The sequence below is a fragment of the Pyrgilauda ruficollis genome, unplaced genomic scaffold (genome assembly GCF_017590135.1).
Source record: "Pyrgilauda ruficollis isolate IOZ18807 unplaced genomic scaffold, ASM1759013v1 scaffold4, whole genome shotgun sequence".
NCBI lineage: Eukaryota > Metazoa > Chordata > Aves > Passeriformes > Passeridae > Pyrgilauda > Pyrgilauda ruficollis.
Genome location: NW_024525489.1, coordinates 5,156,243 through 5,175,565, shown reverse-complemented (window position 1 = coordinate 5,175,565; position 19,323 = coordinate 5,156,243). Strand labels below are relative to the sequence as shown.

The 19,323-nt window shown below is 41.4% G+C and overlaps 1 protein-coding gene across 2 annotated transcripts in view; it reads right to left on the bottom strand.

The window, feature by feature from the left end:
- Positions 1–19,323, bottom strand: part of EML4 (EMAP like 4) — a 147,931-nt gene that overhangs the window by 85,359 nt on the left and 43,249 nt on the right. The window contains exon 1 of one of the 2 annotated variants that reach the window (XM_041477037.1): positions 1,780–1,963. The exons of the other annotated variant lie outside the window; for it this stretch is intronic. Coding sequence (XP_041332971.1) covers positions 1,780–1,846 — 67 coding nt within the window. The 5' untranslated portion in view covers positions 1,847–1,963. Of the gene's footprint in view, positions 1–1,779; positions 1,964–19,323 lie in introns of those variants that run through there. 2 annotated transcript variants of the gene reach the window in all.

Sequence of the window (19,323 nt, the reverse complement as noted above, 5' to 3'; positions counted from 1 at the left end):
CATACAGTCATCGGAAAACCTGATATAAAGGCATATTAGGTTTAACCGTACAAGTAGGAATAAAGTTTTAAATCAACAAAACACACTGCCCTGCTAAGAATATCCAAAGCCACATTTTCTTTTAATTGAAAATGCCAACTCTTATCCAGCAAAATGCTCAGTCCATTATCAATATTTTAGATGCAGAAAAGACGCAGAAGAAAATTCATTCAGAAAAGAATGCGTTTCTCGCATCTTATTTTGCCGGATTTCTATACAAACGTAAAAGGTAAGTCCATAATGTCCCACTCACTTTGGAACTTCAAGATACGCCTCAAGCTAAAGTTTGAGACACTGTTACATTTTGTACAATCACAGAAACTTCTGTTAAAAGCCATTAAAGTCAGTGGAAATGTTGGTCACATAAAGCTCTACATACTGGTAACAATGCCCCAAGCTATAGCCATAAAAAAAATGCTATTTTTTGAATTTTGTTCTGAAGACAAACAGCTAAACATTAGCTTTTCTTCTCTACAGTAAAAATCCTTGTAAGCCTGCAAAAAAAAAAAAAAAAATAACACAAAGCACTTAAAATGCTAACATTTCCAATTTACCCTCCCCTCTTTCTTGAGGGTTGCAACATCTTGAATTCTAAACCAAATGCTTTGAATTCTGAAGCAGATGAAGTACAGTGCACATTGCTCACTTTAACAAAGTACACTATAGCAAGGTCATTCCTTTCTTCCACTAAATGCCCATAGAAATCTATGCATTAAGCACTTGCTTTTTTTTTTAAGAAAACTTTTCTGTAGACCATCGTATTTTCAGCCGTAAGTTTCACAGGCAAGATGCTGCGTTTGTATCCAAATTGCACGGCATGAATCAGCAAACAAAGGAGCGTTCGCTGGTGTCTGTTTCACTCGCAGTAAAACACTTCTACTCCGTGTACAAGAGGAACACACTTTATCTCTGACAGGATTTCTTGCTTAGGGTTATTTGGTTGGTTGGTCTTTTTAAGACGATATAGTTTTGGTAGCTACAGTCAGAACGCTACTAAATTAGTTACCTAATTTGCACTCAAGAGAGGCTGTTTTGAGAGCAGCTGTCTAAAGAAAGGAAATATGCACGGAAATATTTCATTTTTGTTATGACACTGGTAAAAACAAAGGGAGAAGAGGAAAAAGCCCTTAGTTCTGAAGGGCAAATACAGGTTCCTCAGGCACAGAAAGCTGCAGCAGGCGCAGTTCTGCTCTCCCCACGCTGAACGAGCCTTTACTGCCGCCTGCCTGAGGCCCCGCGAGTCCCGCCGGGTTCCTCCGGCTCTTCCCTCGGGGAGCGTCAAACCGAGAGGGCCAAAGGAAAGGCTGGACACTCCGGAGCCGCCCTTCCCGGAGGGCTGCGGAAGGTGCCCCGCACCAAACTCCTGCCTGTCCCAGCCCCGGGCCGAAGGGACCCGCGCTGCTCCGCGCCTCCCGTCCAGCGAGCATTAGCTTCATCTTTATCACCCTGTCGCCTCCTCCGCTATCCGCACACTTCCCGATTTTATTTACTTGTTTTTCTTTTGTCAATTTTCTGGCGGTGCGGATGCCGCACGGCAGCGAGCCCCTCAGCCCCTGGGCAGGCACACCTTGCGGGCTGCTGCCGGGGGCGCGCAGCCACTCTCACACCTCGCAAGGCAGAGCCTACCCCGGCGCTGGCAGGCTTCCCTTTCTCCCCTGCAGGGATGGGAAACGCGGGGCGGAGAGCGCTGGGGATCACCCTGAGCGAGCCCTCCCGGCGCGGGGCAGCGCGGTACTTTACCCGTGCAGAAGGTGGCGAGCGCCGAGGGGTCGCAGGCTGCGGCCAGGCAGGACAAGCCTTCCTCCATCCCCCCGGCCGCCGGCGCCGCCGAGCCGGCCCCGCCGCGCCTCAGCTACAGCTCCCGCGCCCCGGCCCGGCCGCCGGGCGCCCAGCACACGGTCCCGGGCCACCGAGCCCTGCTGGTCCCGCCGCCCGTCCCCCTGCCCCAGAGCGAGCGCGGGAGGCGGGGGCGGGCCGGGCCGGGGCCGCCCTCAGGCGGCGACCACGCGCTCGCTGCGGCACCGGCCGGGGGCCGCGGCCCCCCGGGGCCTGCTCGGCTGGGAAGCGCAGCCCGCCGAGCCGCTCCCGAACGGGAAAGCTGCAGCTGCTCGGACACGGGCAGGGTCCTGCACCCTCCCCACGGGCACAGCAGCCGTCAGAACCGACACCCCCGCGCCGGTGAGCCGCGCCGCACGGTGCTCACGGCCGGGGGCACGGCGCTGCACGGACCATCGCCAGCCCACAGGCACCCGTCTGCCCGCGCTCGGGCATAAAGAACCACCAGCAGCGACTAACGACAACACCCTCCCTCGGCAGACACAGATACACCATTATTGTTTCAAAGCGTGTCTGTCTGTCAGGAACGGCACACATCCATCTATCGTCAGTGACAGAAGCAGTGACACGGGGAGTTCACATGGGGGGGAAGAAGGGGGCAGCAGTTCGCTCAGTGTTATATTGGAATATTTTTCACATGACATCGTTTTGAGACGAAAAAGCAATGACATCACTGGCAATATACTCATATCCATTATATGAAAACTAAGCAAAATATCATGGCTTAAAAGCAGCAGCTTTGCAAAGCTATCATTCTATCCAGCAGAAGGGAACTCGTATTACAAATGCATTACAATCTATTTAATGTGATCATGATTTTGTCTGTCTTGCACGACGAAGCACAGCCAGATGAGAACTAATGAATGCAACATGTGTTCATTCTTTTGGTAGCCGTGCCTGAAGCCAATTGGCAGAACGACTACAGTAAGATAAATGTCAAAACAAAAGTATTTGTGAATATTGTACTGCGTGTATTTTGACTCTTCTATCATTCTTGAAATAGTTTATTATTTTCGAGATTTGCAAGCAGATTAAATAACTCTGGATTAAAGTTTCAATTTCCAGAGAACAGTGGGATAGTTAAAAAAAAAAAAGGGGGTGGGGGGAACTCTGTGTCTCCAGTCAAAAAACAAGGAGGGGCAGCACTTTTTTTCCACCATCAGAAACAGTTGATGATAAGGTTAATAGGTTCATAAGAACACATATAATTAGGACAGCACACAATTGGTTTTGTGTATTTTCCCCAGGATTAACAATCTAGATAACTATGGTAAGTGTTTTTATTATCCAGCAGCTCCTGATCGACTGGAGGAATCGACCTCTGCAGTGATCTAAAAAAAGAGATGGCAGTCAGCTGAACACAGCTCTGCAGCATGAAGTCAGCCAGACAACTACTGTGATTAATACACGGGGAAAGGACTAAGAAACTGCCTGGTGGAAGATGATAAAGCATAAAAGGCAAGGGCATACCATGAAGGACCCTAATAAAGCCATGGGCCTCAACACACAGCTGTGGCACTGGTATTGACCAAGAACCTACATTCCCAACTTGTCCCAACCCCTACGTTTCATCAAGTCACCGAACAATCTTAACTGCAAGATGAAACACTAAGTCTTATCTTGGGTGGGCTGAGCAGACACAATAATTTAACACACACACTTCGGGATCCTTTCAAACTCAACATGCTTCCCAATACAACAATGAAGCCTTGGAAGAAATGACAGGCAGAATGCCCCATGAGGCCAAAGAGACACTGTATGTACTGGTTAGATCAGTGCCAAGAGCAGAAAGAGGCTTGATTTGCAATCTTAAGTGGCCATTAGTGCTCTGAACAATGACACGTTACATGCCACTGGCAAAAAGCATCCACTATAGTTCACACCAATACATTTCTTTTAGAATATAACAATTTTGAAGTAAGTAAAGCACATAATATTAAAAAAAAGTTAGGCTCTCTTACTGTAAAACGAGTACAAAACACTGCTATTTCTAGGTATCTTAAACGGAGCTTAGTGTCTGCTCCATCAAAAGCATACAGGATGAAGCAGAAAGAACCAAAGCAAATGTCAGAGCACCATCAGCATGATCCTCAGAACTCTAACTTTTGAAACAAGATTTCAGAAGGTGCAGTGTATACAGCCCACCCTGAAAATGGCAGAAGAACTCTCAACCCACCCATCTCCTGTTCCCTGCTCAGCTGAAGACTTGATCAAAATTCCTCAAACTGCCTTTAAATCTCTCATGATAACCTGTTGCTATCTTGTTGTAAAGGTTTCATATATTTTTGGTGATGTCTCTTGGGCAGCTCTTCACAGTACTGATTCCTCCTCAGCACAGCCAACAAACTCCATCTAACCTTTTTGACTAGCTAACCTACTCTTTTACAATACTCATCTTAATTGGATCTAGCTGTGGTCTATTAAGGGCAGGCTTGTTCCTAATTCTTGATAATTAGCACAGCTGTAACTCTTTAGGAGTGAGTTTACCTTTACTACTATCTCTATTCTCTTACATTCTATCTATCTACAATAACCTTACCTCCTCATTAGGATTTTTCACTCTTCTATCTCTGGCCCTTCTATTATACCTGTCCTTCTAAGCCACCTATCTTCAACAGCTGTCTATCTCTACATTTTTCAAGCCTAAGCAACATCTCAGGTCCCTCTTCCCTGCTGTTACTTAACATGAATGGTGGGTGATGAGGAAGTGCTCTTTTTAAGTATTTTAGACAGACAAGAATAATGAAAAAAAATACTTAAAATATGGCATATACCAAAATAAAACACACACACACAATGTAAGTCTTTGCTTAGGAAAAAACTCTCAGATTATTAGCAGTGCAGAGTGCATAGCTACACCATGAAAAAAACTAAAAAACACTTCAATCTAACAAAAAAAAAAAGCCTGTTAAAGACCACAAATGGAGCTCTGCACACTGTGTAAGTACAGATTAGTTAATTGCTTGTTTATCCCCAACACACACACCTGGTGTTGTTCAGAACAGTGAATGTCTCAAAGACTGCAGCAGCACCAGTTTATGACTGTACAAAAGGAATGATTTTAGACATACTTCAGATTTTCAGGAGTCAAAAAACTTTTCTTCAGAGAAGGGAGCAAATGGCTTCTCCAGCTTTTGAAGACAGCCATAGGAAGGCATGAAATCTTTGGAGTCACCACTTCCATGTGAAGAGGAGGACAAAGCAGGTCCCTGTGGGTCCATACCTGAAAAATTACCTTCCACTCACCCAGAGTTAACTGAGGAGATCAGTGGCCCCCACCAAAGTCACCATGTCCCCAGCTGCAGAACAGACACTTGTACCCAGGACATCTTTAGTACTTAAAGAAAAAAAAAAAAAAAAAAAAAAGGGAAGAAGATTATCTGTTTTGCTTCCTTGGCAAGTGATACTGCTCCTAAGAAAGTACCTGCCATATGAATTTTGGAAATTGGTTTTCACAGAAATAGGGTTTCTTAATTTCCATTAGATTTAGGAGATTTCAGATCCAAGCGCTGCTGCATGAGGCAATCATAGTGTTATATTCCATCTAGAAGATTACTGGAAATTCTCCCTATATACCTTTTATTCATAAAAACTGCAATTGTACCTAAACATCACAAAGTGGTAACTGTAGTGACATTAGTTTAATGCCTGCCTTGCTGTTGAACTGCAAGAGGGCAGCACTAGTTAATTTTGTTTCCTCATATATATGAAATTAATCATGCTTCCACTAGCAAATGATACTTCAATAATTTTGCTTTCTTCTTTCTGAAAAGAAACTGCAGCAGTGTTTCAGTTGCCAATTAACCTCACTGCAGTATCACCCTTCAGCAGCTGCCTCCATCAGCTTTATCCCACAGAAAAGAGAGAATAAAAGAAATTTCTTTAATAACCACCCAACCAAGCCTTTTATTGCTTTATCTTTAGAAGGGGAAAGTTTCTTCGAGTTTGTTTTTAAACCCATGTTGTATCTGTTATCACCTAGCAAGCACAACCTTGACCAAAACCTTCTCATCAGGTGAGACAAAGTAATTAAACAGTTTTACACGACACACTTTGGTTAAGGATGCTCACTGCATCAAGCTGGCTTCCAGTAGTACTTGTGAGGTGTTCAGAGGCTGGTTAGTGAGCTAAAAAAGACAAAGATGATCTAGCAGGATCCAGTGCTCCTAACACCTGTGGGATGTGGCAGCCTCTGCTCACTCCTCTTCACTCCAGGCACTGTAATAAACCCTAATAAGGTTCCATTCTCTGAAGCATTAATTCCAAGAGTGACGAAAAGCAGGACCTTTGACTAGGATTAAGGTCACTTAGAGTTGGCATACAGCAGCATTACTGCTAAAATAAGCATCCCTGCCCTTCTCCTGCATCCTTCCCATTCTCATCCTGTTCCTGCCAACACAGCTCATGGGGGTGCACAAGGAAGCACACCAGGAGACTGAACAGCATGAAACTCAACTCATCAACATCAAAACAGGGAAACTCACCAGGCCAGTCACATGGAGTATGGCACAATGAGCCACGCTGCAGCAGCAGGGAGATGGCAGCACCCTCTGGAAAGAGTGGTGGGAACAGTGTCTGTCAACAGCAGCTATGCCCGTGGATGACTTAAGGAGATTGTGAAACAGCTACATTTGTAAATCACATTTCATTGCCAGAAACCCGAGCAAAATAAGAACTGATACAGAAGAGTGTGAAGTCCCCAGGCAAGCAGTGCGAGGGCAGGATGCAGCAGAGAGCACACAGCAGTGCCTGAGGCCCTTCCCTGACCACCCCTTCCTAGACTAAACTGAGCTCCTTCATCCTATGACATTTTTCTCAAATAAGCATGCAGAAAACACAAGAAACAAGAGGTGTACATTGGATCTTAAAAACTGTCCTGAGGCTGTCCTCCACAACCAAACCATACCCAGCTTTAAACTAAACCATACTAAACCTAGGTCAACCAGCCTAGGAAAGTGATCAGAATGGGAAAATTTATTTTATATTTGTTGTCCAAAAACACATTGCTTAATTTGAAAAAGAAAACCTGCAAACAATACAGAGCCCTCCAAATGCAAATGCGTATTTTAAGAACAACCACAGGAATGCCTATTTTTGTCGGGGGGTTTGCTGCAGCAGCAGCTGTACCAACATGACTGAGGTGGCAGCAGCCTGATGTGGAGGGTAGGAAGGGTGGCAATGTGTAAGGCTGGTATTTCCCTGAGCAAAACACCAAACCACAGCTGTAGCATGCCTTCCGCTGCCTGCCTGGAGCACTTGCACAGCAGACTGCTTGCAGCTGCCTTCCTGCCTATCCAGTAGACAAGATGAAAAAGTGTTAAATCTAAAACACAGGCACAAAAAGGTTTTTCTCCTGAAAATTCATGTTAGGCATAAGTTCCAGACTACAGTTCAGACCACATAACCTAGGTAGTGGCCCATGAGAATGTGCAACCCTGTCCATGAGGAAACAAAGAGTCTGAAGAGTGGCATTCTTGTTAGATACAGTCTGTGTCTTTATGGAGATAATCACAGTTTCATCTCTGGTCAAGAGCTGAGCTTCAAATGCACAAGATTTGCATAAGTGGTATTTTTAAAAGTACAGGTAAATTGTACAAGGTCGTTCAGTATGACTCATTTCCATTCTCTGAAAGCGATCAGCAAAAGTTTGGTCAATAACGACAACTAACTAGTGGTCTTAGTTATATCAAAGCTATGGTTATGGACTAGCTATGGTGAAATGACTGCTGTCTAATTGCTTAGCTTATGCCAACAGAAAGATAATACTGCTTCTGCCATGCAGAATTGGGGAAACAGCAGTGCAGAGACCATCTACTAAGTGTTTTCCAATAAAGCACTTATATTATAAAATATCTACTATTCTAGAAATATGATATTGCTTAAGAGTTGTGTATCCTTTCAGAAAATTATTAAATGTCATTCTTACATGCCAAAACATCTCCAGATGCTGGCTGTTTCCATTAACACATTGCTGCAATGGTGACTATATTTGCTGCTTTTAAAAGTAGTAAAAAATAAACCAGGAGTTAAAAACCCAAGAGAATTTGAAAAAGCACACTATTTAAGAGAAAGACCAACAAGTTTCTCATTTACTATCCACTCTGAAGTGCTGAGAAGGTAGAAAAGCCTTTATGAAAAAACACCCACCAAAAAGCACAATCCTTCCCACAAAACTAGTTCTGATAAAGGATGTCCAGCACAGGACTTGTGGATGCGCAGAGGGCTTGCACTGTGGGTGACCAGCTCAGCTGTGCACCGGGGTGACATGTGACTGCACTGCCATCAGCCCACCCCATCCCAAAGAGTGTCTCAGACATATGACAAGCCACCTAGGTGAGGGACAAACCTCATGGGTGCCAGTCTGGCTTCATCTACACCAACAGAAACAGCTTTTGCCTTCCAGATTTCTGCACAGCCAGCATAATCCAAATCTTCCACCGAGGGGTGGGGTGATCATCTCCATTTGTGACCATGCAGCAGAAACACAGCATCTCTCATTTAAATGTTACCTAGTACATGCAAATGTGATGTAGGTATCAGACCTCAAGCTGTTACTCCACTTCAGAGCCTGACCTTATCAAAAGATCATTTACAGCCACAGAGTTTGACATATTATATATAGCAGCTGTACAGTCCATAAATTAATTACCCTTCTGATGGCACAGACTACCAAACAAAGTGGTTTAAAGGGAATCTGTAGAAACAGCTTTATATCCATGTCATTCCTTTAAATTTAGTTGACAACAAGATTTTTGTACTCTTAAGGAAAATGGGTCACACAAATACACATCATGTTTTATTTACAAATGTAGGACTGAACTGTTGTGAAACCACCAGGCAGAGTTTACAACCTATGCTGTCGGAAAAATACATAAGATACACATTTGTGGGTTTTTTTTCAAAAAGCCGAGTGTGGAAATTCCTGTTTACTTCTCTTGCTTTTCAGTAGTGTTCTCAGTATCCTAAAACTTGGTGAATATAAAATGTGAAGAACAAGCCATACTATCTCCACAAACTGCTTGATAAAAAATTGTCTTTAGAAGGAATCACATTGATCCACACAAAGTCAAAAGAGTTCTTTCAACTAAGTTAAAAATAAAATCTGCCAGACTATAAGTCATGCTTACTTGAAAGCCTGAGGAACACTATGGACATTAATATATGGACATTTTTCCTTCCTGTAGGAATAGCAGTATTACAAAAAACCTGGCACAACTGACACCTTTGCCAGCCTCTCTCTCTGGAGAGTAACCAAAGGACAGTAAGAGACAAGAGTAATGGCACCTCACCATTTTAACTGGCGGCTCTTTCACAGGAGCTGAGACCAAGGTCAACTCTTGACTACAGAAATGTGTTGGTATTGCCAGAAAATAAACATTCAGTAGGCCAGAAAAAAAAAATTTCTTCTTCTGGATCACCAATCTTGTTATGACAGCTAAAGGTCAAAGCAATGAGCAAACAGGCTAATTTCAAAGAGGGAGAAAGAGAGAGAGGGAACTGTGATGTGCAGTAGAGGTCTAAGGGAAGTGACAGACTAAACAGCTGTGTCAAGACATGGACACACCATTCTACAGGGGAAAAACATCACACAACAAAAAATGGAGAAGGTCCTTGATGGCTTTAAGAAACGCAGTTGTATTTTTCAAGAATCCAGATAACCAAAGATTCAGAGACTGACTAAAGGTCACAAGCAGCAGGAGTTTGATGGTATCATATTACCTAAGAGGCATTTCCCACACAGTGGAACCATCAGCCCTAAGAGGTGGGGATGGTTATGGTAACACATGATCAAGGTCACTATGTCCTTACTTCACCACAAGAAACCCCTGTATTCCAGATCTGCCTAGTTGTCATCAAGTAATAAGAGCTGGAAAACAAGAAAACAATCTAGAACACACTGAAATCATAAGTTTTAATGGCATTTAATTAAGCCTCAAATGAAGAGTTTACCCATCTGTTCCTTGAGAAGGATAAAGTTCATGAGCTACGTGAACACAATACTAGGGGTGATAGGGCTACAACTAAATGCAACTTCTTTACCAGCAAAAGACACAACAGTATTAAGTGCTCTAAGCTCCCAGATCTTAGGATAAGGAATAAACTCTACATATTTGCATGCAAAGTAAACCAAAATAATAAAAAAAACCTATTTTCATGCCCTTTTTTTTTCACAGAAGCATTTGTTTTTTTTTTTTTTTAATATGCAACAGCATGAAGGTCACAGTATTCATCTAACTAGCTGCTAGCATGCAGGTTTACACAATGAATCACAGAATGGTCTGGGTTGGAAGGTACTTTAAAGCCATTTAGTTCCACCCCCAGCCATGGGCAGGAACACCTTCCATTAGACCAGGTTCCTCAGAGCTCCATCCAACCTGGCCTAGGACACTTCCAGGGATGGGGCAGCCACAGCTTCTCTGGGCAACCTTTGCAAGGGCCTCACCACCCTCACAGCAAAATATTTCTTCCTAATACTGAATCTATACCTACTCTCAATTTGAATCCATTCCCCCTTGTCCTGTCACTACTGGCTCTTGTAAAAAGTCTCTCTCCATTGCTCCTGTAGGCTCTTGTAAATCCTTGTAAAAAGTCTCTCTCCCTTGTTCCTGTAGCTCCCTCTGGTTACTGAAAGATTACAATTATGTCAACCCCAAAACTTCTCATTTCCATGCTGAACAATCCCAAATCACTTAGCCTTTTCTCTCAAAGGGGAGTAATGAGCACAAGATTTTTAGGCAGAAACCTGGCAAACACCTTTACACATAAGCTTCTTTCAATTCAAGTTTTGGGGATTGTGTGTGTTTCCTTTTTAACACTAAGTTCTGAACATACAACTTCCATTTGAAATAAATATAAGCTACCAAATGGACTACAAATACTTTCTCTCATATCAGCTTGCACCATGTTTAAAGCACTCCATGAAACCAAATGGGGAATTACAGAACTCTTAAAGGCACATGGTTACACAGATTTTAAATTATAGACATAATAAAGCATCATTACATTTACAGTATATGATGCTCTCTAGTATTCCAAATTTTTAAAGTAAGTGACGCTTGACCTCAAGACAGTCTTAAGATGTAAAAGGTGCCCAAACCTTAGTAAAGCGAACTAAATTAGTTAACAGAAATATTTTTTTTAAAAATCATACACACCAGAGGTTACATCTGACCATTGAATTATTCAGTCCAATATACAAATTCCCAAAAAACACACATTCCTCTTTTTCTATCCTCAGGCCAAAAGAATTTATAGAATGTTCAAGAAGTTTTAGTCAAAACAAGATAAGAAGACAAACAGTAACAGTGATTTATTTATCTGTAAGGATGCAATTACCACAGAAGCTTATAGGACATTGAGCACCAGACAATGTTACAATTTCAGTGTAAGTTTTATTTAGTAGCAATGTTTTTGCCCACTACCTCTATAAACAGGAAGACTCAGCTATTTCCTTCAACTAACTGCTAGTGACTTAGTATCTTAACACAGCCCACAGGAAAATCTGCTTGAAAGTAACAAACCTGCAGTGCTGGACATTTTATTATATTTCTCCATGGCCTGTATCTACAGCATGAATATACGTTGGTTTCTTGAGTTGTTTGTTTTTGAGGGTTTTTCCAACATAACTGAAGGCTTCTAAAGGAAAGCATGCACTACCAAATTATATTGAAGGACATCAGAACAAAAGGAATGGTATTATATAGCAATGAAAAGATAGGCTCAAATACCGAGAAAACTCCAGTTGCCATTTCTGAAGTTTTCACTAAACATGGCATGTTTCTTTAGGCATCATTTGAGGATGCATCTCACTGGCAATGTAACAGATTTGAAGCATGTTCTTCCCCATCAAATACACAGTTTTTCACTATTCTAATTGCTCAATATTCTGCCACCCTATATGAAAATAAAGTGTAAAACTTTACTACAGCTACCAGGAATTAATGAATTGTTGTAAGCCACTTGTGCAGCTTTCCTACATTTACATAGCTCAAATATACAATAAATTTAGATAGACACATTTGTAGTGCAGAAGTAACCCTCAAAACCACCTTATTGAAGACCTGTCACCCTGCAAGGTGGCTCACAAGGAGGAAGCTCCTCCCAGCTCCTTTAAAGCAAAGTTAAGAGAGAGCACGTGAGGACTGTAAATTACTATACTTCATATCTTTCAAGATTTTTCTTAACAGAAGATTTATACTCCAGTGTTTTTCTTTTCTAAGCTCTTGACAGAATTCAAATCACTGGTTTTGTCTCACCACAGGAGAATTACTTGATTTAATGAGTAACTCATTTGACGGGTAATCAGGCAACTGATTTTATCCGCTTCATTGCTATCAAGAGGTCAGCACTACCCTCCATTAAGGCAAATTACAGGTTTTCAAGAATACCTGCAATCAGATGAAATCAAGTTTGTTCTTACAGCATCCTCAAAGCCCGTAGAGGATATATGCATTGGAGGAACATGGGGAGAAGTGGAAAGAGGAGAATTAAATTAACCAATAATTTGGAGGAAGCATCTTACTGTTTTCACTGATGAAATCAGATCTACGGCACGAAAAAGGACATGAGAGGACATGGCTTATTCCCAGTGTCTCCTTCCTTTTCTCATTTATAAGCCAATTGTTATTCTTAGGCAGGATAGGAAGGAACATTGAAAGGAACGCACCAGCAAACAGTAAGCTGAGTTTGTAATTCAACCTTAATCACCCACCTGAAGAGCCACACAAAGTGGTCTGCAATTCTGCTACACCTGAGACCACCAAGCAAGGGCATCAGATGTAAACATCAACATATGATGAGCATGTAGTCTACTTTTAAAAAATTACTTTTTCAAAAATAAAAATAGTATTAATCTACAGTCATAATGATGTTTAAATTTAAACATGAAGCCCTCCAGCCTACAAGAACACAATACCTTGTGCTCCCTGTACCCCATGCACACATATGTGGTGTGGAGCACCTTGATGCACGTGGGGACAGCAGAGTGGCTTTCCAGCACAGGTCTGCTCTCCTGCAGACAGGATGGAGTCAGGCAGGGGCTGTGGGAATGGAGCCGACCATTCCTGAAAACAGGCCAGAAAACACTTGCAGATAACTGCTTGCAAGGTACCACTCTGCACTAAAAGGATTAAGCATGGAAATAGCATGTACTTGGCACAAACCTCTGAGTCAGGAGTTTGGTTTAGATCATTAGCAAATTAGCAGTTTAAACTGGATTCACTGTTGGAAGATTTGATTTGTAAGAAAGTTTTAGATACTACTGCAGTTTAGCAGGGAGGGGCCTGGCAGTGGCTGTGCGCTGGGAGGAAGGGCGACACAGACGACCTCATAAGCAAGGTGAGGGACAGGCTAAAACCCTGGGAGAGGCTCCAGCTGACTGAAAAGGGAACCAGGACTCACCTCCAGATTATTACACTCTATGCATTATGCTCTAATACAATCTAACATAACATGGCTAATTTCAACAAGTTATTACAGTAGGTATCCTCATAGATACAAAAGTCTTTAGAAAAACAACATTTTATCAAAAACACACCCTGAGAACATTTGGACAACTTGGGCTATATTAAATATTAAATTATGCTTTTACTGCTTCATATAAGGCATCACGTTTCCAGTGACTGAGTATCAGAGCTACTTTTGTAAAAAGAATGGCTACTAATATTGTTACTCCATCAGTTAATTGCAAATTATTCAAGTCCTTTGATTTCCCATACTGTTTTTCTAGGAGAAAAAAAAAAAAAGTTTAATAAATTCATAAAGATGACAAATCTAGTAGTATGCTGACTTAATTGAACTACAGACAAAAAATCTGCTTTAGATTAGTACTGGATTTGGTTTTGAAATGATCTGTTGTTAAAAGTGAAGAAGTAGGGGAGGAATCTTCTACAACTGCAAAAGTATATTTCAATATTTGCCGTAGCTGGAGGAGAGTGAAGCCTCCCATAGGTGAGTGAGGCTGTCTGCTGGGCAGAGCCTCTAGGCAGCAGGATCTGTTCACAGAGATGCAGTTTGAACAGGACAGACAGACAGTGTCAGGTTAAATTAACTATCTTTGTTTAAACTGTGTGCTGAAGCCAACCTCAGAACCCAGCTTACTGGGAAAAGGGCAGTGTTTTTGACCTTGTGTCAGCTAATTCAGGATCACTTCCCCTACACATGTCTGATTTTCCTGCTTTTTTTCCTTTTGCAACTTTGAGGGCTGCTAAATTTCCAGTTTTGCTAAACAAACACACAAATTCTCTTCCTTATACTTTCCAGCTTCATCAAACATGGCCTTAAAGAAAACCAAACTATTAAAACATTCCCATGAGATCATATCCATTAGCAGCAGAGCTGATGATGATAAAAAAAACCCAAAACATCCCAAACCAAAAAAACCCACCAACAAATCTGGAACTGTAAAAAGCCTCCTCTACACAGAGGTTCAACTCCTGGATATGCGTCTCTTGCTAATGTTCACTTCACTTTGGCTTACTTGAGAATTCATGACAAAAATTAACAAAAGCCTCCTATTTTTATGGGCCACATCAACTGTTCCAATGCATGCTGATCCTATCTTCTACAAACAAAGCCAGAATTTAATTGCACTGAGCATTAAGCAGAAAACCTTTAAAACTCTTTTCTGTTTAACCTGCCTGAATTGCAAGTGACTGTATCAGAAAGGACTGAAGCATGTGCCATTCTGAAAAATAACCTGCAGTGATATATATGGGCATGTGCGGTACCAAAGTCACTTCAAAACACATAAGCGATAAAAAAGAATTATGAGTTTGCCTTTCTAACCTTCACAAAGATTAACACAATTTTAGGTTCATAAAAAAATAACCACATACCTTGCTCGAGGCATTGCTGACATTGCTGGATTATTCCCAGCACATTTAGGAGGGGCTGCACAATGACAGCAAATCCACATGTCTGAATTATCAATGCAAAATTCCTGAAGTTCCAGTTTAAGCCAGACAAGACTGTGTATTTTTTGTTTCTATTCATTCTTCTAGATGTAAGCAGAGATTTTGTGCCCATTACATTTTTGGAAGTCCTTTGTAGATTATGAAAACAAAGAACTAAAGCATATCAATGAAAACTAACTCAGGGTTTTTTGGTTTTTTTTTTCAAAGTAAGAGTCAATTTTCCAATTCACTGGAAAATCCGGCAAGGTAGCAATTTATTAGCCATGCTGAACAAATCAGAGGTCCACAACAGGATTCCAGACACACAAAGTGAAAACCAACACACAAGCCACATGAACACAGACCACCCTGCAAACCCTGCTAGTGATGGGATGGATTTCCTTACTTGAGACAGTATTTTATCTCCCAAAGCTCTCACTGACCAAGCTCCCCTAAGCTACCCCTTGGCTGCATTGATTTTCCTGCCAAAATAAGATAAGAGCTGCTTACAGCTCTGTGCCAGACATGAATGACACACCAGCCCCATGGTGTCTCCAAAGCAAGGACAACCTCCTGGGGGAAGGAAAAGCCAAAAATTCCTTGCATAAAGGGTCTATTTCCAAATTCCTCCAGGGACTGCCTTTAAATAATGACACTAAAACTGTTTACTCCCTTTTAACAACATGCACAAAGGTGCTAATTCCATAGGTCTGGGAATAGGTGTCATATTGGCATGTTTGACACTAAGGACCAGGCAGGAAATAAAATTTAGGGAATATTAGTAAAGAGGGGAGAACAGATGGCCAACAAAATACCTTTATTTCCTTTCAGTATTTCCTTTTATCCTGCTTTTGTTTTTCTTGCCTATTTAAACCATGAATTGTTGATGACAGGAACTGTTTTGAGGCTCTTACTATACTGAAAGAGGTGCTTACATGAAAGAACATTTTTTTACTTTTTAATCTAGTAAATTTCTCCTAGTACTTCTGCCTAGAAACAAATAATCTTGGTCCAGAATTTTTCGCAACATACACAATTCCAGTCTCACCTGAACATCAAAAAAAAACCAGATTTAAAATTTACACTTCATTTCACTCTCCAAAAAGGACCTTGACAAAAAGTGAAACCTACCCTAGAACAGCAAAGATTGAAAACATTTATTTCAAATCCTTATTTCTTGTTTTTCTCTCTTCCTTAGTCTAAAAACAGAGTTGAAAGATCTGGCAAGTAATCCGTCTTTTGTCAAGTGGCAAATAATAGAACTGAAGAAGATTTGCACTTCTCCAAATACAGGCTAAAGGCTCCCTTTCTTGACAAAACAGCACCTGAGTACAATACTCCCTAGATCTCAACATGAATTCATCTTAAAAAGAACCTGCTTGTAGGGTTGAGCAGGCTCCTTAGTGATATCAGCAGACAAGATGCCACCTGCACAGAGGACCAACAAGTGGCCTGGAAGATTGATTTGTCTGTATGCAAACCTGCAGCCATGACCCACAGAGCCAGGCACTGACCTGGCCCCTCAGAGCAGCTCACTGAGCGTCACAAAGGACAAAGCAGCACCAAGATAGGAGGTGATTACTGCAAAATTCAACTGAGTTACAACATGGGTCACACCTGTTCAGTGACCATAAAGGAAAGGAATTACTGCATCAAGTGGGATGACAAAATTATATTTATTAATGAGTTGGTTTGGGGTTCAAAACTTTTTAGATCCTTTCTCTGGCACGGGGAGATTACATTAACTCTAAAAACATGCTCACCTGTTGAGGAAGGAGCAGAAACAATATGCCTGGGGCTACTTGAATACTGAAGTCTACAGACAACATTAGGCAGAAGTCTCAACAGTTGACAGTACTGAACATTTTTCACATAGAAAATAATCTGAACAGTCTTACTGCACATGCTACAAAGATAAATTGTGGAGCATTAAAAGAAGTTGTTAGACAGGATGTGTTCCACTTCCTCTTCCTTCTCATTGAAAACTAAACAACATAAATCACAACCAGTTATTGCAAATGTAATCAACCCCTGCCAGGCATCACTACTTGCTAATGCTTTCTCTCTGCCCATTTCTCCTCACCATTAACTCACCAGCATAAAAAAAAAAAAAACAAAATCAAAAAACAAACCAACCAAAAAAACACACACAAAAAAACAAAAAACCAACCAATCAACACCAAAAATCCCCTACCCTCTGCACATCCTTGCCTACAGATCCATAACCAGCAGACTGGATGATGTGTTCCCCTTCTGGAGCTTAAGTAAAGCTGAACAAACAAACAAATAAAACCCAAACAAACAAAAAATTAAAGGGGTAAGAAAAGGGGGAAAAAGGAGAAAAAGAAAGCAAATACAGAGAACAAAGCCATAAAAAACCCAGCAAGCACGGAAGAGGGCCTGGGTATTAATTAAATGAAAGGAGCAATCTCAACAGTACAACAATATGTATAGCAGATCCCAACATACAATTAAAATTTAACCATTCAAAGCTTACATGGTTTCACAACACCATTAACATCTATCATCACTCTTTTAGAGGGAGGAACCATCCACAGCTTACAGTTTCACATCACCATGGTTGTCTCCATCCCACTTTCACAGGGAGGAGCCATGAACATTTGTCTGTACAGCACAAGCACCTTCAAGCAGATACATTACTGCGCACATGGAATTAGAAAACAACCTGAGCCAATAATTGGTGTCATCATACACTTTATATCAGTCTTTCCATTCCTAAACCTTCTCATATGCTAAAATTGCAATTAAAGGTAAAAGGATCACATCTGGGAAAAGAATCATACAGCTTCTTGGTTTTAGACAGCCACATTCCTCGTATGGCAGTTAACCTGCCAGAACTTCCCCAATAAACATGTTTCCAGCAATTCCAGCTCTCCCACGCAGTCTTCAGTCCTAAAGTAACAGTCTCCTGCAGAAAAGGTTGTTTTTCATAAACACACACACACAAATAATTTGGCCACACATTTCTCTTGCATGATGCATTGTTTTCCACATGCTAGCACCAGTGTCCTACCACAGCTGACAATTCAGACACTCAAAAGGAAAAGTACCAGCTTCACAAGAAAACAAGTCTTTGTCCCATTATGAAACACAAGAAGTAGGCTATGAGAAACATAACCTTTGAGAGGTGGCCAATACTCACATATAAAGGCCAAAATTGCTAGGTAGGATAGTGGATGAGGGAAAGGAAAGAAAAAGAAAGGAAGAGAAATACTGAAACAACAGACTTCTGACAATTATCACTTTGGAGAGCAGCTGGGATCCTAGAGATTTACACCTGTGGTCCATAGATCACTCTCATAAAATGTAAAGGGAAGGGTGAACTCCTGAGAAATTGGCGTATTTTATTTTTTGAAAAACTCAAACATGAATGATAGCAGTGGCACGGACATAAGAGCTGAAGGATTCCTTGGGTCAGTGGCTGTGATCAGTCACCGGTCAGTAGGGATGCTGTCCCAGTCACCTCCTGCTGCTGGACAGGAGAGATGATCAGCAGCTCAAGCAATCACAACCCAATCCTGACCACTTCCCAGAGACACAGTCACACAGCCTGACAGAGAGTATTCAGTTTCTTTTCCAAGCTAAGGAACAAATCTCTTGAGGAACGCAGACTACCTGAATGAATAAAAACATGACCCATGATGCTAAAAATAAGCAAGAAACCTTTTTCTTTCTAAACAAAAGCTTAAGAAAGAAAAGCATGTTTCAGAGGTTACAGAGCACCAACAGAAGAGTAAAACCAACTGGGAGCCTGCTTGAGATGAACTACGCTGAAGAAATCCTGGGGCATTGCTGCTCCTATGCACTGCAGCTTCAAAGGAGGGGGAGAAAGACACCTACTTCACACTAAGGTGTAAGAGATCATTTAGGATAAAAACAACCTGGAACAAACACCAAAGTAAATGTTTTGCCTTCCATTTCTATAAAGACAACAAAATGACACACTGAAAATGAGCAGAGGTTATTGCCACATACAGCATGGAGACAAAAAATAAGGAAATAAGGGGATCTGGATCATCTTCATTCCATAATACTGAAATAATTGGAACTCACAACAGTGACAGATATGCCAAAAATCACCACAAGAGGGAGGTGGAAAGGAAGTCGTTTGGGAGAGAAGGAAGATCAACCTTGGTGCTACAAGTGCAAAACCATGACCTTGGTAAGACAAGATCTGAACAAAAGAAATCAGAGAAATGCAATTGAGCAGTGAAATGAAGACAAGTCAAACTGCATTTTACCTGAGTAATTTATTCCTCAAAAAAGGAACCGAAGAGCTTACAGCAGTGAACTTAATCCAGAATTAAAGCAAGAACTGATGTGATAAACAGTAGTATTTAAGGTATAGACATATAACATTTTTAAGATCAATGAAGCACTGGTTTAAAGACAGGAAACAGAGAGATAAGATATCCAAACAAAGAGAAGATGTGTGCTCCTTAAGTTTTGTGAAACCAGGGCTATGCGTAAGTTATAGAAGTGGCCATACAAAAAAAGCAGGTATACAGTAATGGCATCTGGGAGAAGTCAAAGT